The sequence below is a fragment of the Tursiops truncatus genome, chromosome 17 (assembly GCF_011762595.2).
Source record: "Tursiops truncatus isolate mTurTru1 chromosome 17, mTurTru1.mat.Y, whole genome shotgun sequence".
NCBI lineage: Eukaryota > Metazoa > Chordata > Mammalia > Artiodactyla > Delphinidae > Tursiops > Tursiops truncatus.
In genome coordinates, this window is record NC_047050.1 from 2423635 (window position 1) to 2448037 (window position 24403).

Here is a 24403-nt window from a genome sequence, read left to right on the forward strand (position 1 = left end):
TCAGAACAGAATGTGAAAAATACTCTCTATTGGTAAATTACCTTGGCACGGATGAAAGCACAAAGAACAAGGGTGAGAAGCTGCCCCAGGCGTTACAGGGGTTCAGAAGCACCTTTGTGTGTGTCCCCGCGGGGACAGCACCCCAGCAATGAACCACCCACGTTCAGACTGTGACAATAGGCGTTAGGCTGAAACCATATTTGTCAACTCAAACCTAGTGCAGGGCTTCCCTGGTGGCGCAGTGGTTGAGGGTCCGCCTGCCGATGCAGGGGACGCGGGTTCGTGCCCCGGTCCGGGATGATCCCACGTGCCGCGGAGCGGCTGGGCTCGTGAGCCATGGCCGCTGAGCCTGCGCGTCCGGAGCCTGTGCTCCGCAACGGGAGAGGCCACAACAGTGAGAGGCCCGCGTACCGCAAAAAAACCCCAAAAAACAAAAACCCTAGTGCAAGCACTTGGACTCCAAGAACTCAGTTGATGTCTCCGAAGTCCTCTTTGCTGCTCTCAGTAACACTGAATTTCCACTTAGCTTGTCAGTTCCAGACGTCAGGATACTTAGGCTGCCATTTGCAGCAGAGAGTCTACACTGTCAGACCTGAAGGGGGCGAGCCATTCCGGAAGGAGCAGAAACCTAATCTGAACAAATCCTCTCCCCCACGATTTTGCTGGCGCGTTGCACACACTCACAGGTCCGTCAGCCTTAGATAGGAACGTGCTCCAGCTGAATCCATGAAGCCGCCTGGATGAATCCACGTTTTGATAAAGAGAGAATATTTGTCACGAGACTGAATTTTCTGGTGATCTGAGGGGTAAGTACATACAAGGAGGGCCCTGAGGTGCTCACTAGACCCCCGAGCAGCAGGAGTGTCCCGGAATACGAGGGTTACCCTATAGACATCGCTGCACAAACTTAAAACCGATGTCCAATGACACAAACACCCTGAAGGGAACAAGAACCCGCTATGCTTCGTTACTGGTCGGGACTGGACTGGACGCCTGACTGTGTGTGAGCAGAAAGGAGACTGCTTGTCAACGGCGCCTTGGCCTGTGTACAGCGGGCTCGCAGGGGTGAGGACAGAACGTCTAAGCCCCCTGCACGCAGCACCGAGACTCCCCAACACGGGGGGTTCCCTTCCAGCTGGATCGCCCAGGAACAGGGACGCCGTGATGCTTATCCGGAAGGGATCGTCCTCCGTGCCACGTGCCTTTGACTGGACCTCTACCTCCAGGCCTCGTAACTGCCATTAGGTCCCCCTGTGGGGAGTGGAATAGGCCCGGTTGGCAATCGGGAGTCTCGTGGACCGGGGGCGTCCCGCGTTTCGAGAGCTGATGTGCACAGACTGGACCGAATCAACAAACTTGCTCTCAGCCCACCCCCGCCCCGCCTCCTGACTTCCATCTCAGACCCGCGTGCCGAGCGATCGCTAATGCGAATACCGGCAGATTTCTGGATTGCGTGATGACGTAAGTTAGGTGTAACTTCTGTGATTTTGCACAGCTGAAGCAGCCGGGGACGTGGAAGAGGGCAGAGATGCACACTCACCGGTTCACAGTCACCACCTGAGGCGAAGCAGCTTCTTACACATTGCAGGGTCAGTTTTATATTTATTAGAGTCAAATGTATATGATTTAAGAAACAGTTCTTCTAAAACAGTGTTATGATAGATTAAGACCATCCCTAAATACTTGGGTGAATATTTTTTAATAAATTTATTTATTTATTTTTATTTTTGGCTGCGTTGGGTCTTCGTTGCTGTGTGTGGGCTTTCTCTAGTTGCGGCGAGTGGGGGCTACTCTTCGTTGAAGTGCACGGGCTTCTCATTGCAGTGGCTTCTCTTGTTGCGGAGCACGGGCTCTAGGCGCACGGGCTTCAGTAGTTGTGGCACACGGGCTCAGTAGTTGTGGACTGCGGGCTCTAGAGCTCAGGCTCAGTAGTTGTGGCTCGTGGGCTCTAGAGCACAGGCTCAGTAGTTGCGGCACACAGGCTTAGTTGCTCTGCAGCATGTGGGATCTTCCTGGACCAGGGCTCCAACCCATGTCCCCTGCATTGGCAGGCGGATTCTTAACCGCTGCATCACCAGGGAAGTCCTTGGGTGAATTTTTAAAAGCCAAGCAGAATGACAATGACCATACCCCGTATGGCAGACTCCAACCTGAAGCTGCTGCTGTGCCAGTCCCCCCACCCTCCCCGTGATGGTGTGGCCAGTGGTGACGCAGAGCCTGCCTTGGGTCCTGGGGGCTCCTCCGGCCCTCCCGCCTACTCTGCATGCCTGCTAAGCTACTCGCTGGTCCGTGAGCTTGGTTACAGGTTGGTCCTCCTACCAGACTGAGCACGCGTGTGGAGGAAGCGTGTGCAGGAAGCGCGTGCAGGAAGCGTGGGCAGGAAGCGCGTGCAGGAAGTGTGGGCAGGAAGCGCGTGCAGGAAGCGTGGGCAGGAAGCGTGTGCCAGGTGGTGCTGCATCCTCAGGACCGATCTTACTGCCTGGACGTGGGGATCACAGTGAAAGTGTGTGGAGGGAGGATGGGAGGGAGGGAAGGAAAGAAGGGGAACAGGAAACAGCCCAGCCTTGTCATCACTGCCATTGACATCGACTCATGCCCTGAGATGTTGAAGTAGATGCTAAAATCACACAAGGAACTATACTCAATATTACGTAATAACCTATAAGGGAAAAGAGTCTGAAAAAGAATACACACACACACACACACACACACACACACACACACACGTATAACCGAATCGCTGTGCTCTACCTGAAACCTACACGATATTGTAAATCAACTACACTTCAATGAAAAAGCACCTGCTAAATGGAATGAGTCTTCCACTGAAGTCTCTGAGCTTCACACAGCTGTAAAAGGTGAGGATGCGCACGTTCAAATGCCTATTTCAGTTCTTTAAGCATGTCAACTGGCAAGTACAGACCACTTCCCTGACAAACAATCACCTACAGTAAAGCTGGGGTCACATCTGCAATGTCACTGAGTCTAACCAGTGGAGGGTGTGGCCATGAACTCTTTTGAATGACACCGAGTCAAGGCTAATCAGACCCAGCCAGGTTGCTCCAACTGTGAGATGTGGGCTGAGAATTCCTGCACGGCCACAGTGTCTGGCTTCCAGGGGGGAAGCCACCTCCAAGGATAACCCAGCCCACACCTCTGGAGTTGCCCTGGCTGAGACATCCCACGTCCACGATCAGTCCCCGGACCACGGCTCTGCACACAGGGACGCCAACACCATCCCTCCACGAAACCACGGACGGGGATTTGACGAGACGCGTCCTTGCCCCCTATTCGTTCTCGTGTTCCGGCATCCGGTGCGGAGCACACGGAGGCAGGCGGCTTGGTGTTGAGTGACACCCTGCCCCTCACAGGCTGCCGTGTCCGAGGGAGAGATGACGTCACCTCTCACGCAGCGCACGCTATTCAGCCGTAACGGGGGTACAACGCACTCTGATGACATATTGTTTTAGGCAAGGGATGGGAAACGTTGGATTCATTTATAAATTCCTCCTGAAATTTAAAACCAACGTTTTACCAAAATCAAAAACAAGGTACAGAATTACGTATTATCTACACAGGATTGCGAGAATTAATCCAGGAGGAAAAAGCTGACCACACCCTTCGATCTCGCTCCGTCTCAAGCTTATCGGCCACATTGAAACAATACCTCTTTCTCCTCCTCTGTCTTCCCGTGAGCTTTGCTATAGTTGATAGGCGTGTTCCAGCCCTCGTGATCACAGAGGGCCTGGTAGAAGGCGGCATTGACCAACAGGCTGCTGGTTTTGAATGGGGAAGAGGAAGCAGTTGGAACAGAAGGGTTAGTGGAAGTTAGGGGTGCAGCTTTGTCCAGGATTCGGTTTTTTTTCATGCTTAAGTCCAATGTGCCATTTTCATCCACTTCTATCTCGGCTCCCTGGTATACAACAGGAAACAGAAACACATTTAAGCAGTTTGCAGTGGCAGCCTAGCCATGTGGGCTTTTAAGGGATCATTTTAAATGCAAGCTTTTATGGAAGTATATCTGATTTTAAATCTAGCTTTCCGATTTGCTTTGGTTAATGTTCAATTCTTAGGCAGACTTTTCAGAGCAGCCCCATTAGTGAGCTTCGTGTTTCTGGGTTTAAACAAAGCAAGCCTAATATAAATAAGATGGTCCAAATACTAAATGTACTGGCTAAACCTGTTTTATCTTTTTTTCCCCCAAGTTTAGCTTTAAACCTTCCTTTCTAGTTTGCAGAATTATCACTCCCAATTCATCCTTTGAAGCAGTAACACTTGAGTTTACAAAGAGGCACAATATTAATCTAACGTGAAAAACACGCACAAATAACCAGCGGGAAGAGACTTTTTACTGGGAAACATGAGAACTATATTAGATTAGTAGGAAAGTGACATTTTACCCTGGGTGCCTTGCGCCAGAAAAGCTTGGTTAACTCGTGGCGGGCGTGTTGGGGGAGGCGGGCAGTGTAAACCAAAGTTCCCCTGGGGGCCTGGAGTGGAGGTACCAGGTGTCACATGACAGGACGGGGCGGGCAGCAGGGGGTAAGTTCTACAGTGAAAACTCCAGAATAAAGGTGATTCTCCTCCAGATACTCAGTATGAGACTTGAACTCTACCTCACGGCGTTTCTCTTCGGGAGATCTTTGGCTAAGCTTCGTCTTCTTTTTAAGGTTCAAGTGCCAACAAAGTCCCCGTGTGCCCTGGACCTTCCACAACTCATGTGCCCGAGGATGGCATGCGTGGCCCTGAACCGTGAACACCACCGGGCAGTAACTCCCAGAAGGCGGGGTGAACGAGCTCGTCACCCTCGCAAGTGGGTCAAATGAATACCTGAGCGGCACTGTCACTGTCATCCATCAATTCACAATTAGCTTCTGGACAATGTCTCTTCTCTTTTCCCTTTGGCTGGCAAAGCAGAAGTCTTCTCTGATATGCTCCTAAGATCCCTAACGGTTACTTCCCAGGGGTTTATTTTAACTCCCCATTTGCACTGCACCCGTACCCCCTCCCCAGCAGTTCCCCCTGAGATGTGATCCACCGTAGCGGCCGCCTGAGTTAAAAAATAAAAGCATCTCTTCTGTTTGCTTGTTTGACCTGCAAAGTTCCTATTCTCAATCTCTCAGCCTATGAGGTAGAAATGCTCTATTATATTTGTGGGAGGTAAATACGCTTCTAATATATTTGTACTAAGATGTTTGGTCATAGCTTTCTGTCCTTTTCAGTAAATAGTTTAATCTCCTGTGATAGTTTTAAGCCCTGAATTTCACAGTACAGCTTATCCGGGATAAGAACTTAGTAACCACCACATCGTATGCCATCTGTATAATATCAAATACGTTTTTATACCAGCATTAATAAACCTTAGTTACAAAAATCCAAGATATTAACCATATCAGTGCTTCGTGCTCTCTCCACGATACAATGTATTCTGCCAGGAGTACATGAAAGCAATTTTTGGCTTCAAAACTGATACATAACTATAGAAAAGAAACAGAGCTATAGCTATCAAGTTTAATGGCCAATGTAAAGTAAAATGCTAAATATTGTAGTTGCTGACATTTTTCATAAAAAAATAAAAAAACTTGGGTTAAGACTGCACAACCAACATTCACATAAAATTCCAGACCTCTGTGACAGATGGCTTAGGAAAAAGGAGTCACGTGACTGGGCTGCAGTGTTTTATAGTGCAAAACCCATAAATAGTGCAGATTCGAGCTTGCTGAAAAAATACCAACTATTCCAAGACAACACTAATATATATTTTAGCTTTTACAGGAAAAAGAAACTTCCCATGAGTAAATTAAAAAATCGGAGATTCTCAGAGTTGCGATGGTCCTACATCTTGAGTAATCATGGGCTGATTGAAAAAAAAAATCATTCCTAACGTTTAAAAGAGGTGCTTTTCTGCACCCCGTGCCCCAGCCGGCTGCTCTGAGCACCTGACTGGGCTGGAGGCGGCCGTGTGGGTACAGATGGGCTTGAAGTGAGCTCACAGATGCATTCAAAATTACACACAGCACCAGGGAAGGGCCCCTTTCTGCCCATGGATGGGCGGCTCACACGTTTACTGCACGGATTTTATTCAGAGCATCATCAACAGACATCACATCTCTCTGTGCTTGAAACTCCAAATGGCAGGACAACGAGGACAGGGTCGGGGGGGGCGGCAGGAGGGGGAGGGAACGGCTGCACCCTGACATGGACCCCCAGCCTGGCGCCGAATACGCTCATTTCTTTTCTTTTCTTTTCTTTTTGCGGTACGCAGGCCTCTCACTGCTGTGGCCTCTCCCGTTGCGGAGCACAGGCTCCGGACGCGCAGGCTCAGCGGCCATGGCTCACGGGCCCAGGCGCTCCGCGGCATGTGGGATCTTCCCGGACCGGGGCACGAACCCGCGTCCCCTGCATCGGCAGGCGGACTCTCAACCACTGCGCCACCAGGGAAGCCCTATGCTCACTTCTTAAAGGGCTGTTTTATACCCGTGTTTTCAGTATTTGAATTTTAAGCTTTTTGAGGCTGGTCTAACACTACTCATACGCTTTCCAACTTAGGAGCGACATCAGTGACCATCTACTTCAGCTACTTTTGAGTTACAGATGCTACCCTGTAATAAGACAGATGTATTTATTCATGAAATGACTGAGAAAGCACATAATATTTTCAAGCCACTATATTTACGGGTAAAAGAAAACTGAAACGTACAGTGTCCCTGACTTCAAGGAGCTTCTTTTGTGCATATAGGACATCTTTAGTGAAATAGACTATAAATTATTATTTTAAGTTATATAATTTATACATAAATTATACAATTATAAATTAGTATTCAACTGAAAGTTGAGATAATTTTTCATTATAAGTCTTATCTGTGCTATAAAATAAGAAGTGACTCAGATGTCTGCCAACAGAGAAACGATACTGCGCTGCATCTATTAAATGGCACGTTACAAAAGTAAAACAAAATAAAAATAAATAAATTTAAAAAAAGGGCTTCCCTGGCAGCACAGGGATTAAGAATCCGCCTGCCAATGCAGGGGACACGGGTTCGAGCCCTGGTCCTGGAAGATCCCACATGCCATGGAGCAACTAAGCCCATGCGCCACAACTACTGAGTCTGTGCTCTAGAGCCTGTGAGCCACAACTACTGAGCCCACGTGCCACAACTACTGAGCCTGTGAGCCACAACTACTGAGCCCATGCGCCACAACTACTGAAGCCCACGCGCCTAGAGCCCATGCTCCGCAACAAGGGAAGCCACCGCAATGAGAAGCCCACGCACCGCAACGAAGAGTAGCCCCCGCTCGCCGCAACTAGAGAAAGTCCGCGCGCAGCAACAAAGACCCAACGCAGCCAAAAATAAATAAAAATAAAAATAAATAAATTTAAAACAATGGCATGTTATGTACTCAGTCAAATGATAATTATGAGAAGTTTGTTGCAACAGGGAAAAGACTTATGTCACTGAAAGCAGGAGACAGCCTGGCATGCTGGCTATGTGTACAGCTAGGGAAAACGGGGAGAAATTCATTTTCTGAAGAAGAGCAAATGGGAAAACACAGAAATTCTTGCATTTGTAGTTAGAGGATAGGCCGATGGCTGTTTTCCTCCGATATTTTCCGGGCAAATGATGATATTATGTTGTTTCAACAATTAAAAACGATCTTACATTCAAAGATGGTGATGAAGTAAAAAAAAAGCAAAATTGTAATTTTACCTTAAATGTTCTGATTATGAAAAGCATTAACTTTCAAGACATTGATAGGATAAGATAGCCTTGTTTTCCTCATTTGGCAGGTTTTCTGTTAATACGAGAGAGTCACCACCACCTTGCCTTTGTGACTGGGCAAAGAGGACATGCAAAGACAGGTGGCCCGCAGCCTGGTTTCTGCTTCCAACTTGCCACTTCTGCTCTTCTGCTCGTGCCTCAAGGAGTTTGTTTGGGGGAGTATCTTTTTGGTACCGAAAGTTCTCTGAAACGTTTTCAAAGCAGGCAGCGTATTGAGTAGAGTTCCCTGTGCTATACAGAAGGTCCTTGTTGATTATCTGTTTTATATATAGTAATGTGTATACGTCAATCCCAAACTCCTAATTTATCCCGTGCTATTTATAGCACAGGGCACTCTACTCAATAATCTGTAATAACCTATACAGGAAAAGAATCTGAAAAAGAATGGATACATGTGTATGTACAACCGAATCACTTTGCTGTACACTGTAAACTAACACAACATTGTAAATCAACTATACTCCAATATAAAATAAAAATTAAATTAAAAATTAAATTAATATTAAAAAAATCCTCTTGCCTATCCTCAAAAAAAAAAAAAATAAGTAGGCAGGGTATTAACAGTAAACAGATGAGAGACTTCCCTGGCGGTCCAGTGGTTAAGACTCTGCGCCTCCACTTCAGGGGTGCGGGTTCAATCCCTGGTCCAGGAACTAAGATCCCGCATGCCACAAAAATATAAAATAAATAAATAAAATAAAGTAAAATAAATCAATTAACTGAAAACATCTTATTCTTACTAAACAGCAATCGAATATTCGAATATTCGAACTACTAAGAGTATAGACTTGTGAAATGTACTCAATATAAATCCAGTGATGGAATTCAGAGGAGAATCAAGTGGCTGATATAAGGTATAAAATTAAAGTTGAGTTTGTAACCATTTCCCCCAAGTCTTTGTCTGGCACTTGGAATCACAGTGAAAACCCTTGGTGGGCCAGCAGTCTGTACACCAGGGAATGATAAACTCTTCAGGCAGGTCAGAAGTTTGGTGCGTGTGGATTCAAATTTTTGCTCCAATGGCTATAGCTGTGTCACTCGGAAGCAGTCATTTAGTATCTCCACACTACTTTTCTTCACCTGCAAAATGGGATAATTGTATCTGCTTTACAGAGTTTCTAGAAGGATTAAAAAGGATTATTATGGGCAGAGTGCTTATTTACAGTGCCTGGCACATAGTAGGTGTTCAATAAACAACAACTGATAATAAGAATAATTTGATTAGGTTTTTGGACCCGAAGAGATCTCCCTATGCTGTTCTACACTGAGGAAAAGAGGCAGTTTCCCCATACATGTCAGCTGGTTCCTTGAGATCCCAACTCAGGTCCCTCAGGACATTTCACTCACATTCTATAGCATCCTCCGACTTCATGTTAAAGTTACTGCAAAAGGCTGCTTTTGGATTCTAACCGCACCCAGAGCCGCCAGGCTACTTCTGAGAGCAGGCAGCAGGAATGGCGATGTGATATCCTGCTGTGTCTAGGCCTTGTTCAAGCACAAAACAGACTTTGAACTTTAAACATTTCAAGCAAGTGTCAATTTTTTGTTTTCTTTCAAGGCACACTGTGCATATGCCACTTTGTCTAAACAGGTGGGGAAAACACCAAAACAAACAACAGAGCGCTTGGCAAGCGGCAGCGATCGGGATAAAGATAGACTGTGTGCCTATTCCTACCTCTGCTGAGGGGAGGAAGAGGAGGAGAAAGATGGGGAAGAAGGAGGACGGAGCTCGGGTCTTAGGGAACGTGGCGAACCCCCGCCGCTCGCTTCTCCTGCCGCTTGCTTCTACTCAGCCCTGACCTCATCTCGGGAGCACCCGTCTCCAGACTAAAGCGGGACTGATTGAAGCTGTGGTCCATGTGAGCTCTGCAAACTCACATTAACTCCAAATGGAAGTAAAGGACATGATACAAATCTCAGCACCAAGGACCGTGCTAGCATTGAGATGGGGTTCATCCTTCAGACAAAAGTACCCGTAACCATGACAATCTCCATTAGGGATTTGCTGTTACTAACTTTTCCTCCTGACTTGATTCCTCAAAGAGATACTTAAAACACGCACAAGTGATTTAGGTGGCGTAGACCTGCTGGGTACGTGCTGGCCTGGATTTTAACATATAAACAATTCCTTCTAAGATCTACTTTCAGGATGTGGTGGACTCAAGCTTGGGCAGCGATGGGCAGTGTTAGCCCTGGCATCTCAGCTCAGTGCCAGGGAGGAGGTGTTCTAGTGTTGGGTGGGCAGGTGCTCAGGCTGAGAAATTCTGGAAGGGGGAGAACACTTTGGAACGTGCCTATAGTCCTTCACTGTCTTTAGAAGATGTTCTCTTGCATCTCTGAAGTCTTCCTTCACCCCCTTATCTTCCAGAAGAGTAGGGATTTTGAAAATCACGGATGCAGGCCTCCCAGTAAACCTGGAGTCAGCTGTGAGTCTGCACACAGCATGAAAACCAATCTGTATTAGCTCCGACCAGTGGATGAACGCAATCTCACGGTTAGTGACCTTTGGCTTGATTTTGACAAGGTCATGCTCCTACTCATGACCTGTAATTTGTTCTCCTCTTGGGCTCTTTAAGCAACTTCAGAGAAGCTCATCGGGTAAAGGGAAGGACATGGAGGCAGAAGGAAAATAAATCCGTTGTCCAAATTCTGATCAAATTCCTTACAAGCCACCCATGCCTCCCCTGAGCCTCAGGAACATCACCTCTGAAGACCCAGTTCTCCACCTGGAACGACCACTTCTTTCGTCCTTCTCTTCCTGTAAGCTCCTTGAAGGCGGGGTCTCTGAGGGACTCTAACCTGTGACTTGGGCAGTCCAGCACCTACAGACCTTTCAGGTGGGACAGCTGAGTCCATCTGCCAGAGTATCTCTGGTACATCAAAAATGCTTCTATGCTCTGCTATAGAAGTCAAGAGTAGGGAAAAGCTGTGTATCCTTCTTTCTAAGCTAGGAACTCAAGACATCTATGGATTTGGGCTAGAAAAAACAAACGTACTAACAGCCTGCCATGGAGGCAACACCAAATCCTGGTGGAGAGAGAATCAGGCTAGTATTCAATGTGGAGGGGAAGATCGTTTACACTTAATCCTACATTAAGCGAAGGGCACAGAGCAGAGAGCCACACAGACAATAGAGATGGCTGTCACATGGCTTCACAGGCAAATTCTATCAAACATTTAGAGAAGAGCTAACACCAATCCTTCCCAAACTCTTGCAAAAGATTGCAGAGGGAGAAACACTCCCAAATTCATTCTGCGAAGCCACCATCACCCTGATACCAAAACCAGAAAAAGATACCACAAAAAAAGAAAATTATAGGCCAAGAGCACTGATGAACAGAGATGCAAAAATCCTGAACAAAATACTAGCAACCAGAATCCTACAGAACATTAAAAGGATCGTACACCATGATCAAGTGGGATTTATCCCAGGGATGCAAAGATTCTTCAATATATGCAAATCATTCAATGTGATACACCACATTAACAAATTAAGGAATAAAAACCATATGATCATCTCAACAGATGCAGAAAAAGCTTCTGACAAAATTCATATGATTTTGATTTTGATTCATATGATAAAAACTCTCCAGAAAATGGGCATAGAGGGAACCTACCTCAACATAATAAAGGCCATATATGACAAACCCACAGCAAGCATCATACTCAAAGGTGAAAAACTGAAAGTATTTCCACTAGGGTCAGGAACAAGACAAGGAGGTCCACTCTCACCACTCTTATTCAACATAGTTTTGGAAGTCCTAGCCACGGCAATCAGAGAAGAAAAAGAAATAAAAGGAATACAAATTGGAAAAGAAGTAAAACTGTCACTGTTTGCTGATGACATGATACTATACACAGAAAATCCTAAAGATGTCATCTGAAAACTACTAGAACTAATCAATGAATTTGGTAAGATTGCAGGATACAAAATTAATGCACAGAAATCTCTGGCATTCCTATACACCAACAATGAAAAATCAGAAAGAGAAATTAAGGAAACACTCCCATTTACCACTGCAACAAAGAGAATAATATACCTAGGAATAAACCTGCCTAAGGAGGTGAAAGACTTGTACTCAGAAAACCACAAAACACTGATGAAAGAGATCAAAGATGACATAAACAAATGGAGAAATATACCATGTTCTTGGACTGGAAGAATCAATATTGTAAAAATGACTATTCTACACAAAGCAATCTACAGATTCAATGCAATCCCTATCAAACTACCAATGGCATTCTTCACACAGAATTAGAACTAAAGATCTTACAATTCGTACGGAAACACAAAAGACCCAGAATAGCCAAAGCAATCTTGAGAAAGAAAAATGGAATTGGAGGAATCAGGCTCCCCAACTCCAAACTATACCACAAAGCTACAGTAATCAAGACAGTATGGTACTGGCACAAAAACAGAAATGTAGATCAACAGAACAAGACAGAAAGCCCAGAGATAAACCCACGCACATATGGTCAACTTATTTTTGATAAAGGAGGCAAGAATATACAATGGAGAAAAGACAGCCTCTTTAATAAGTGGTTCTGGGGAAACTGGACAGTTAACATTTAAAAGAATGAAATTAGAACACTCCCTAACACCATACACAAAAGTAAACTCAAAATGGATTAAAGACTCAAATGTAAGACCAGACACTGATAAAACTTTTAGAGGAAAACATAGGAAAAACACTCTTTGACATAAACCACAGCAAGATCTTTTTGGACCCACCTCCTAGAGTAACAGAAATAAAAACAAAAATAAACAAATGGGACTTAATTAAACTTAAAAGCTTTTGCACAGCAAAGGAAACCATAAACAAGACAAAAAGACAATCCTCAGAATGGGAGAAAATATTTGCAAATGAAACAACAGACGAAGGATTAATCTCCAAAATATACAAACTGCTCATGGAGCTCAATATCAAAAAAACAAACAATCCAGTTAAAAAATGGGTGGAAGATCTAAATAGACATTTCACCAAGGAAGACATACAGATGGCCAAGAGGCACATGAAAAGATGCTCAACATCACTAATTATTAGAGAAATGCAAATCAAAACTACAATGAGGTATCACCTCACGCCGGTCTGAATAGCCATTATCAAAAAAGCTAGAAACAATATATGCTGGAAAGGGTGTGGTGAAAAGGGAACCCTCCTGCACCATTGGTGGGAATGTAAATTGATACAACCACTCTGGAAAACAGTATGGAGGTTCCTTAAAAAACTAAAAATAGAACTACCATATGACCCAGCAATCCCACTAGTGGGCATATACCCTGAGAAAACCATAATTCAAAAAGAGACATGCACCACCATGTTCATTGCAGCTCTATTTACAATAGCCAGGAGATGGAAGCAACCTAAATGTCCATTGACAGATGAATGGATAAAGAAGATGTGGCACATATATAAAATGGAATATTACTCAGCCATAAGAAGAAACGAAACTGGGTTATTTGTAGTGAGGTGGATGGACCTAGAGTCTGTCATACAGAGTGAAGTAAGTCAGAAAGAGAAAAGCAAATACTGTATGCTAACACCTATATAGGGAATCTAAAAAGAAAAAGGTTCTGATGAACTTAGCTGCAGGGCAGGAATAAAGAGGTAGACATAGAGAATGGACGTGAGGACATGGGGTGGGAGCGCGAAGCTGGGGCGAAGTGAGAGTAGCACTGACATATACACGCTACCGAATGTAAAACAGTTGGCTGGTGGGAAGCAGCAGCAAAGCACAGGGAGATCGGCTCGGAGCTTTGCAATGACCTAGAGGGGTGGGATAGGGAGGGTGGGAGGGAAGCTCGAGAGGGAGGGGACATGGGGATATATGTATGCATATAGCTGATTCGCTTTGTTGTGCAACAGAAACTAACACGGTATTATGAAGCAATTATACTCCAGTAAAGATCTATTAAAAAAAAAAAGAAATGGCTGTCACTGGGCACTGTTTGATCAGAGCCTATTTTTCAGGGTTAATTACTTTGGCTTTTTCTCTCTCTCTTTTTTTTTTTTGTTACAATAATTACCTTTTGTGGTTTCAGGAATTTATGAGGTTCTCTTTTATATTCAGAAAATAGGATCCAACCAGGATAGAATTCTGCAAACTGTTACAGTTGTGTGCAAATGCAGGCCTGGAAGAAGGATTCTGTACCAGGTGACAGTGTAGGGTGCCACAGTGATCCTATTTTAACAACCACGATGTCAAACAAGACAATTTTCGTGGGAAAAAGGTTCCTAAAACCGCCAGCATCACAAACTCTTCCTAAAAGCCGACTGGTGCACTTTCTGTCTCTTCCACCCTTATCATCAGTGGTTTGGCTTTGCAGTTAGGGCTTGGTTGGCAGTTTGGAGGCTGAGACGTGCAGAGGGTTCCTGTCGCCCGGGACAGGCGTATCAGCTCCACAGAGCAACCCCGGCTCACAGAATGCTCCCAGCAGGAGCATCAAATACACACGGCGTGTCCGCTGTTTGAATTTTCGAAATGTGACGATTTAACAGTCACTTTTCTGACCAGAAATGTGTTTTAAGAAGAGAAGAACATATATCGATAAGGGAAAATACCTTCAAATTTTAGTCATCCTTGTTTGATTCATTGTTTGGCTCCAGCAATTAATAGAACGTGGAGAATATAAAGGTTAAAGGCAGAATTCTGAGGAACAAAAAGTGTCTACCTTGCAGATGGAAAGCCTTCACTCTACAACCATTTACTCAAGTAATTTAAGCAGATTTAACCATTATAATAGCGGCACTTTTATTCTTGTAGGACAGCCTAGACAAAGAATAAAGCACCAGGAAGGAAGATAGTTCAGTATTTCTCCAACAAGCTGTATATTAGAATATCCCTTTAAAAAGAAGAAATGTATTCAGGTTTTTAAAAATGAATTTAAAAATAACCAAAGTTCCCTTTTAAAGGACCCTACCTCATTCATTTATGTACATAATTTCTGCCTGTGATTTTGGAGAGCTTGGCATTTTCTTTATATTTTTGAGGCAACGTGTTTTTCTTTGTTTAAGAACCTCATTTGTTTAAAAATTGTTTTTGAGTGGTTTTTGGCCACCAACTCTTCCTGGGGTTTACTTGGCTGAGATCTGTCCAGAAGCTAATTCTGATTCTTCTGTCAAAGGCTCGACGCACTGTGCGCCCTGCTCTCCTGAAGGCCTGGCACACGGCACAGGTGGCAGCTGACCACGCCGGGGACGGGCTGAGCTTAAAGGGAAAAGAGAGCTAGAGCCTGTGCTCGCCGAGTTTCGGGTTAGAGTTTAACCTGGGCGATCTTCCACTGAAAGCAAGGGTAACATCTCTTCTCCAAATAAGCCTGGGCACTCTCCTCCAGCTGGCTTCAGCTGTCTAGGTAGGAAAATAACTTCTTTTAACAGCCCTTAGCTTGGACAGGAGTTACAGGTCCCTGCTGACTGCAGGAAGCTCACGCTCCCTCCGAGGGTCCCTGTTACTTTGGAGCATCACAACCCCCTCCTCAAAAGGCAAGACATGAAGGATCTTTTTGCTTTTTGTTTTCCTCAAGGCATCATAAACACAGATGTCTACTTCTCTGCGTTAGTCGGCGAGGAGAGGTTATTAGAGAAATGTGATTAATTTCGTGAGCTCCAGAAAGCTGGGGTCTCCATAAACTTCACAGAATTTGATTTTGGATTTGAATTTGGGCCCTGAGTTCTCAAGACGCCCCCAGGACCCTGTCTTGTCGATTTAACGGATCCAGGTTTTAGGATGTGTCCCTCGTGAAAACTACAGCAGCTCAGACCACCTTACGCTATACGACAGTCACATGTACGATAGTGAAATTTCATGAATTTTGCCAGTGTTTTACGGGGGGCTGTGTAATGGAACACGTCCTACCATCTTTGATTCGAAGGCAGCGAAAAGCTTCCGTTGTTCAGCGTGATTCTAGTGGCAATCTCTTTCCTCGTGTGCCAGAGTCCCCAACACAAAAAGAGGTTTGGAATCTATCGAGCTGCCCCCAACCGGCTTCATACCGCACCCCTGCCCCAGCTCTGGGGCACAACCTGCAAAAGCGCCACTGTCTCCCTCCGAGGTCCTTCCTCCCACCACACTCATCCCTGCCCAGGTTCTCTCCCCGAGACAAGGGGGGCCGTGCTGCAGGGGCGGGGGAGAGTGTGGCCGGTTCACGCAGGCAGTGGATTCTCGCTGTGAGCCGCTGCCCCCCTCCGGGCTCTTGGCCGGCCTACCTTGGCAGGCAGACTCTGCGGTTTGTTGGAGAGGATGTCTGCAGCTTCCCTGCAGCGGGTGGAGAGGTTCAGGATGGCAGCAGCTGCCGCTACGTGGGTGTCTTCGCCGCGCTGACCGTGGCTGTGAGAGCTGGCACGGCCGGGGCTCGGTGTGTGAGCGCCCGCACTCAGCAGCCGGTTAGGAAATTTCCCTGGATTGGAAAAATGCTTCGCTGTTGAAGAGAGATTTGATTAGCAATTGCTCGTACGTGGATTTAGTCATTAGATAGATTTGTTTTAAAGATAGAACTTCCTTGCATGAAAATACGTGAAGAATAAATTAAAACATGCTCCATTCTCCCTGCGTACGTTAAATGAAGGTTATTCAGAACGGTTTTCACAGAGGTTCACAGATCAAATGACGTGATTGTGGGGGAAGAATGCCTGTTCTCTGAATATTTTTTTGCATTTCCACGTCTTATGACAAAAACTCCAGAACTCATGTTAGCGGGCAGGTGCCATGGCAGCGTGGGTAGCTGCAAAACCCATCAGGGACTAGACAGGCATAAGGCCGGTACAACCACAGACGGCGTACGTGTGCGGCCCAGTAACCCCAGGGGAGAGAAACGGACTTTTCGCATTTGTTTTCATAATAACAGTTTTTACTTAGCCATGGAATTGCATTGTTTTGCTATTGGATGTGGAGGTTTGTTTCGTGCTTAAAACAGCATGAGTTTTTCTTCCTCCAACTCAGGGGGACGGAGTTGGTGGCAGAGGCTTCCCTGAGCTGGCATCTTCAGGCTCGGTTCGGGGCAGTGAGTGAGAGATGCACAGAGCTTCCAGGGGAACGGAAAGGCACCGCGGCGGAAAGGTAGCATTCTCAGTGCTACCGAGAATGAGCGCTGCTTTATGTTGTTGTGGGTACCAAGGCGTTACTGAGAGAATTAACGGGTTTCTCTCCACTCTGGGTATTTGTAAACCACTCAGGGACCAGGAAACACAGCCAGCATTTAATGTGGGCTAATATAAAGGCAGTTATAGCTGTTTCACCGTAAGTAGTGTTTACTTTAAATATTTGATCATTATTTTTCACGAAATAATTTAAAACATTACCAAATGTTATTCCTGTAGTTATAAAAATATGAAAATGTCACTGAATATGCTACATTTTTAAACCAAAATCCATACTACATGAGCATATAGAGCACTCATTAATTAGTTTCACCTGAATTCAACATATATGTATGTGTGTATATTTTGTGTATATATCCTAGAACTATATCTATATCTAAATTTATACAGATAGATACAAAACATTGTGTGTGTATATTTGTGTGTATATCTTTCTTTCCTGAATCTAACAGGCTGTCAGTGGTTACTTATGTTGGCTGTACCCTATTTTTAGTAAGAACAGGTAAACTATCTTCTGGAGTTTAATGTACTTCTTGTTGGTGGACAAACTCCTTTCAAGTCTGTTTATACACTGTTAGGTTTTATACGACATTCACGTTCTTTATGGAAGGTGACCACGGCACAGAAGGGAGAAGCACCCTGTGCTCCTAAGAGTACTACGTCTGGGTTAACTACGCGTGAGATCAAAGGGATTCCAGGGATTTGCACAATGTTGTAAAAAATTCCCGGTCTATGTAGGACTCCAACTGGGGGATTATTTTGCTTGGCAGAAATCATTCCTGGGTTTATTCCCAACATTTACTTTCTAACCTTTTCATTAAAACATTCAAGGACTCTAAACAACTTGAAGAAACTGTTAGTAAAAACACCAAGTTTTATGCGTTACAGTGTCTCTGTGTTAGCATCAGAGAACTGACACATTTTAAATGTTTCTGCACTAATTCTTAAATCTGTGGATGAACATCTCCAAAGCCACACGTGTTTGTTTTTTTTTTCCTAGTAAAACCTTGATTTCTGAATTGAGTTCCTTCTTAGACTTTTCACTTTTTCTCCCACCTTCAGTGTGAACACTTGCTGATGTAAGTAGTATTTCCATATTTTTACCTGTATTTCTTCAGAATTACTGTATTTAGATTAAAAATGGCACCAAATTTGTAGAATAATTAATCCACTATTTACCATACTCAGTGTCACTTCATGCAAGACCAGTAGTACTGATTAACTTACTATTGTTATCCTTATTTTATTTCACCGTACAATATATTTTCTCTCCTCCCAGCAGTAAATAGTATATTACATATTTAAATACATGCCCCTCACCCAACATGCACATACACAAGATGCATTGTTTTTGGAATAAGTATTAGAATTTGAAGCTTACATTCAGGAAATGGTGGTGTTTTTCGGCCTTGACCTGTTTGTACGAGGGGATGTTTACCAAAAACCTGGGCATCGAAACTGGCATAATCGAAAGGTACTTTTCCAAATTTCTCTTGCTCTTTTGACACCGTAGCTCTGGGAGAGATGATGGCTTGGGATCGGAAATTGAACTCGATTTGCTTCACCAAGCTTGTCCTGAAGAGAGAGGGGCAGAGCTCAAAAGAAATAGGACGACACCGTTGGTGAGCATCCCAGCATCAGAAGTTAAAGCAGCTCAGGTGTGTCACACCTGGAGTTTCCCACTGAGCCCCGCACTAGGGAATAGAGCTGTGGTCACACAGGATGGGGTGGAGTGAGGGACAAGGGGGCACTTCGGGCGCTGGGTGGCCTCAGGGAGGCTGCACGTTGTGTGTCCGAGTCTCCCATCAGTAAGAGAGAAAGTGCCATGGAACTGTCATCAGGGCACTGATAAGGTGTGTACTTCCTGCTGCTCAGGACTGTTCATCAGAGTAGCAGTGAAAAGTCACGCCTGGAACTAGTGAGGAAATGTCATTATATTCTGATGACAATATAATGTCATTATATTCTGTTCAGCACAGTTGGCAGGGCCCTGACGCCTAACAGGGGCAGGGGCGGCACCGGAAACTGGATTCCTGAACTGTGAATTTCTTCTTAGGCTTCTCATCTTTTTCCCCACCTTCGGACTGAATGCTTTTGCTGCTTTAAGTAATATTTTAAATAGTATTTCAAAATTTTATCTATTAAATTGCCACTGTTTCAATATGAATAAAAATTACTGTATTATAACAGCTATCACATTTTTCAATAGAATTATCTTAATCCAAGCTAAATGTGACTTAAACATTCCTTTAGAATTACTGTGTGGATTAAACAAGGGTATCATATTTGTATAGCACCAATGCCGGCCAAGGAAAACACAAATGCTGTCGTGCTGTGGTCTATTGCTAAAAGGACACAAATAAATATACTTTCAGAATTTAGCAATATCAAAAATACATACTTTTATTTTGTTTTTCACCAGAACATACCTTACTCATCAGAATGTCAACGTTTTGATGATGTTTCTTGGATTAGGTAAAAAACTTTTTAGCTGCTACATCAAAATATCTGAGTGATTAGTTGAATTTGTTATTGTCTATATAACTTGCTTTATACCCCTAATATTGCAACAGCGTTCTAGTCTAAAATAATACTTCTAAGAAATGAGCAAAATGAAACTTAATGCTGTTTCTATGTTTGATAACTAACCTACTTCGGGAGAAACTAGAGAATACGGTACTGTACTCCTAACCAAGAATCTTGTTATGAGATTTTTAACCCGTGATTCAGTAATTCATGATATTTGCCTGATTTACATTCCTCACTCATGTGATTTTGACTCTCGGCAAAGTCATGACAATTTGAGTCTTTTAATTAAACCTACAGAAGCAAATATTAAGGGACATCATATCTTGAAAATGTTCCTAATAACTGTTTTTCATTCCAGTGTCTTGGTAACGACAATGAGGACCTGGTCATCTGCTGTAATCCCCAAATCACTTTTCTTATGTATATGAGTTTTGTATTAATAAGTGTATCACCTCATACTGTGTCCTCATCCATAGTTTATTATTTAGGTGTGAGTAAGGTCCTCCAGACTACTAGAGACTCTGAAGGACCTAGGACCGACAGGAGGTATTTCCATAGTTATCAATTTGGAATGAATTTTTGTTTCAAAGAGACTGTGCGCATATCTGGAAGAGTGGGACGACCATATAGCATCACATATTTTGAGTGATGAGGGATTAGGAGGTGGAAAGGTTACGTCAACCATAAGGGGGCCCCTACCTGACCAGGGGGCGGGCTTGTGCTTAGCGACACAGAATTTGATTAATCTGTTATCGTAGACTTTACATTTTTTGGATTCATCCACATTATGTGACCTCTGCGTGCAGAATAATTTCAAGTTAAACTTCTGGAGGTTCTAGCAGTTCATTTCAGTGACAGCACGATTAGCCGGCCCAGCCTCTCAAGTGGACACTGGTGGCTGTGCGTTGGAACAAAGGTGGCCCACGGTGAGCTGGCACCTGGGAGGAGAGGGACCCTCTGTGTAGGCGCTCGGCACGCAGGGAGTAACGGGAACCCCAGGGGAGCATCCTACCTGTGACCCTGCTCAGGACACTGCCCGGTTTTGGCAGAATCCAGCTGACTTTTGTCCTGGGACATTGCCAATTTTTCAGCTGCAGCAATTGGACAACCAGAAAGACTGTTTAAAAAAAAAAGTAGGCGGATCTGAGTTAAAAAGATAATGTAATTTGCTCTGGCACCTACCTCACAGCATCCTTGGCAAGCACCAAATGTTAAGTTGTATTAATAGTTCACTTAGCACCATTCTCAGCCTAAAAGATCCCAAAGGGTTTTGCAAACTACTGTGTCAACGTTTGTCCCCAAACCTCATCTCAGAGGTGATAAAAAAACAGAGTCATTTTTAAGATCAAAATATTATGTAAGGGAGGAATAACTAAATTATTGAAACCTCACGATATTTTAAGTAGAATGCGCTCATCCAGCTGCAACTGTCCAACTATGGATGTCAGCACGATAATTCTATGATAGCTTAGGGTCTTTTGCAAAATGTTAGGGACTTAATTTTATATCTCAGTTTAAATGGAGAGCACAGAATGTAAGTTTCCTGGCAATAGGCTTATAAGTCAACTAGTATCTCATGACCACATAATCTATACATGAAACACATAAACGATAAGCATTTTCACCAAAAGTATTTATATATATGCAATATATTTGTATAGAAATGCACATATGTGGTTTTAAGTTAGCTGCGATCTCAGTGAAATAAATCTCAGTGAAATGAAATGACGTTTACCTTCAGTAATCTGAAGCTCTTGGGTACCGTTTTAATGTGCATTGGATGGGATTCAAGATAACCCCTAAGCCACTCTTTCCAAGGTCAAACAGCTCTGGGGTGGGGGAGGTTCAGAGCAGAGACCAGGCTCTCTGTGTATCGCTATATAAGTATCTACCCCTGGTCTCCAAATATGACATTTTTTTGTTGGCATACTTGGCTGCTCAGCGAAAATTTATAGGGGAGTAAATAATGGGGTATTTTTTACTTTTTCCTCTGCACACATTGAGAATATTTGTCACCTATGTCAGGTGCTAACATATCTGATGCTGATCCAGGAATTTTGATAACACACGGCAAGTTCCTTGTTTTCTTGGTGGAAAGTTTCTCTCGAGTCTCATCCCAATTACCTCCTGTGCGTGTTGCGGTTGCTGTTCACATGCCCTCGTCCTGTGCATCCCGGGGTGGGGCACTTGAGCACATTTTCATGCATGGCAAGAACTAGGCACGAAATAGCACATAAAAGAATAGAGCAATTTATCATCAATACATCACACACCGACAAACTGTCTCAACTTTGCATTCAAAGGAATTCAGTTACATCGTCCACCACGCTCCCTAATTCTTCGAGAGAATAAACACTTTTCAAATGCAAACCAACCAATGGGAGCCCACACCGGACCTTCTCCTCTCTCTGACTCTCACACTCCAGGACACTCTCCACCTGCCCTAACCCCCAGGGCCAGGTCCCAGACAACCACAGACAGCGCCAGAGGCCCAGAGCCCACTAGAAACTCCAGCTGGCCAATCTGAGGCCAGTTCACTCCGCTCCCTCCCACGAAAGCTCAAAAAGGCTCTTGCTTACAACAACTCATCCCTCCCCGCCGCGGGTCCTGGTGCTTCCCCCGGGGGCCCTGCCTGGCCTGAGGTGCCCCCTCCTCTTGGGAGCTCTGAGTAGCAAATTAGGTTTTCAATGTCAGTATCTCCTGATCTACTGGCCTCACTGTACCCCAAGTTTTCTATTAATATGCTCTGTTTTAAACACCCAGCTAGATGGAAATTGTCTTGACACAGAGGGAGAAAACTTGGTATTTCCGTTTCTGACTCCAAACTGGAGGAGGAAGTGGGTAACTTGGTGGACTTATTTCAGGGCCGGCGGTACTCACTCTCCAGGGGAACCCGCACTTTGTGAGGGCACCCTGAAAGGCTGCGGTGGTGAGGGTACAGCCCTGTCACGTGCCCTGTGCCGTCGCACCCGGGGATGGGGCACTTGGTCTCCCTCTTTTCAGGCCTCGGTGAATCTGCAGAGGAATTAAATTGAGAGAGATATCTGGTTATTCCTCTTCCCTCCCCTCCAGCAAAGTGGCCTTGCACACGACCTTCTCACTCTGTTCACCCTTCTGATGATAAACATTCTTCTCACATCGCCTTGGATAAGACCCTCAGCTAAGACCTGCGGAAGCAGAAAGAATGTTTTCAATTTTCCTGGTTCCTTAAGCAGAGGCTGACACAGGGCAAGGGAGTGTTGAAACAGTGACGGTTTTAAGTTGTCACGTCACAGATCATAGTTAGAGCCTCATTATGAAATGTCAGCCCTACACCAGAGGATGAATAGGCTCTGGAAAAGGAAAAGGGAAAAAAAAAAGAGAAGGAAAAAGGAAAGCATTTATTGAAACCCAAACTGTCTCCTATTGAAGGGATCTGTAAAAGGCCAGATGCAAAAATCACACGATGAAGAAGCCGCCGTATCTGGGGAGGGCCCGTCTGGGTGGTCCAGTGGGTCCTGGCAGCAGGTCCAGTGGCCCCGGAGTTCTGGGCTTGAGCAGCTGTTCCTAGACATGTGGGGAGGCTGCTCCAATAAGAGTGACATCTCGCGCCACGCCCGGCCAGGGGGCAGTGCTGTGAGGGCCCAAGACGCCCAGAGCCCCGCGGTTTGAAGCTCTGGATCAACGCGCAGTAGCTGCAGAGGAGAAGCTATTGGTTTCACTCCTAGTGTGGAAGCGGAAGACAGAGGCAGCAGGAAGAGGCTTGGCCGCACACAGGGTGGGGACCGGCTCGAGGGGTCTGCCGGGCGCTGCCAGGAACATGGGCTGCGGGCGGAGGACCGGGTGCTGCGGCAGGGGAAAGGGACACCTTGCAACCCATGCTGCCGGGCTGCCCAGAGGGGGCGGCTGCACACAGCTCGGCACACACACTGCTGGCTTAGATAGAGGGTTATATAAATCCATAAAATAAATGAGGACTAACGTGAATATTCTCATATTCGTGACCGAGAGGGTAGATAAGCTTAAAACAGAAATGCATTCTCAGAGCCGAAACTGCCCCCCTAACTCGTGCGTGGAGTGACAACGTCAGGCATCGGGGCCAGCCTGCCCCTCACATTCAGGGCATCTAGAGGAACCGGGACCAGAGCGGGCAAGGCGGCCTCAGAGACAGGACCAGCGTGGGATGGAGGCCGGCAGGCTGCAGGCTTCTCCCAACGCGAAGTATCAGGAATCACGAACACACGACGCTGAGAGGGAAAATAAATAGTCTGTACCATCCTGCCGCAGGAAGGCTGCCGGCGATGGGTACGGGGCAGGGTCCTGGCTGCGAGGACGCCGAGGGCCCGTGTGCTCCGGCTCCAAACGTGGCACGGAGAGCAGGGCAGCGCTGCCGGAGGCGACAGACGTCCCCAGGGCGGAATTCTGCGGGGGGCAGACGTGCCCCCGTGTTGCCACGCCACCCCGGCCGTCGGACTGGGCAGGTGGGTACCGTAGGTGGTACACGGGGCAATTATCTGGGGACGTGGTTCCAGCCAAGGGGGAAGGGCCAAGGACCCTCCCCGTGAGCGCGCAGCCAGGGAGGGCGGCGTCAGCAGGGAGAGGACGCGTGTCTTGGGCGGGAAGGGAAGGACCCGAGTAGCGGGCGTGTGTGTTTCCTGAGACGGGATTTAACGCCACGAGGTGGAGACTACACTCTTTGCTGTACGAGACAAAGGTGCATACGAAGGGTTTTGACATGCTGTATGATTTTGCGGGGGTATTTCTTACTTAGTCCGAAAAGACGGCCGAATTTCCAGTCCGTTTGGGCACTCACGTGTGTAGAATATGCTAGTAAAAGTCCCCAGTGTCTCCCTTTGCGGCACGGCAGAAACTGACAACGTTGTGAAGCGGCCGTACTCCAACACAAATTAATTTAAAAAAAAGAACAGAGCAAGAAATACAGATCATTTGAATAGAATTTTGACCAGAATTACTTCTTATGATATATGGGAACTTGATGTGTGAAAAAATAAATTT

At 45.4% G+C, this 24403-nt stretch overlaps 1 protein-coding gene across 1 annotated transcript in view; it reads right to left on the reverse strand.

Moving 5' to 3' along the window:
• ST18 (ST18 C2H2C-type zinc finger transcription factor) overlaps positions 1 to 24403 on the reverse strand; it is a 64687-nt gene that overhangs the window by 29004 nt on the left and 11280 nt on the right. The window contains exons 4-9 of the mRNA XM_033843267.1: positions 22289 to 22423; positions 21533 to 21623; positions 20421 to 20525; positions 18261 to 18454; positions 15989 to 16200; positions 3668 to 3913 (exon numbers count right to left, since the gene is read on the reverse strand). Of these exons, the coding sequence (XP_033699158.1) occupies positions 3668 to 3913; positions 15989 to 16200; positions 18261 to 18454; positions 20421 to 20525; positions 21533 to 21623; positions 22289 to 22423 (983 nt within the window). The remainder of the gene's footprint in view (positions 1 to 3667; positions 3914 to 15988; positions 16201 to 18260; positions 18455 to 20420; positions 20526 to 21532; positions 21624 to 22288; positions 22424 to 24403) is intronic.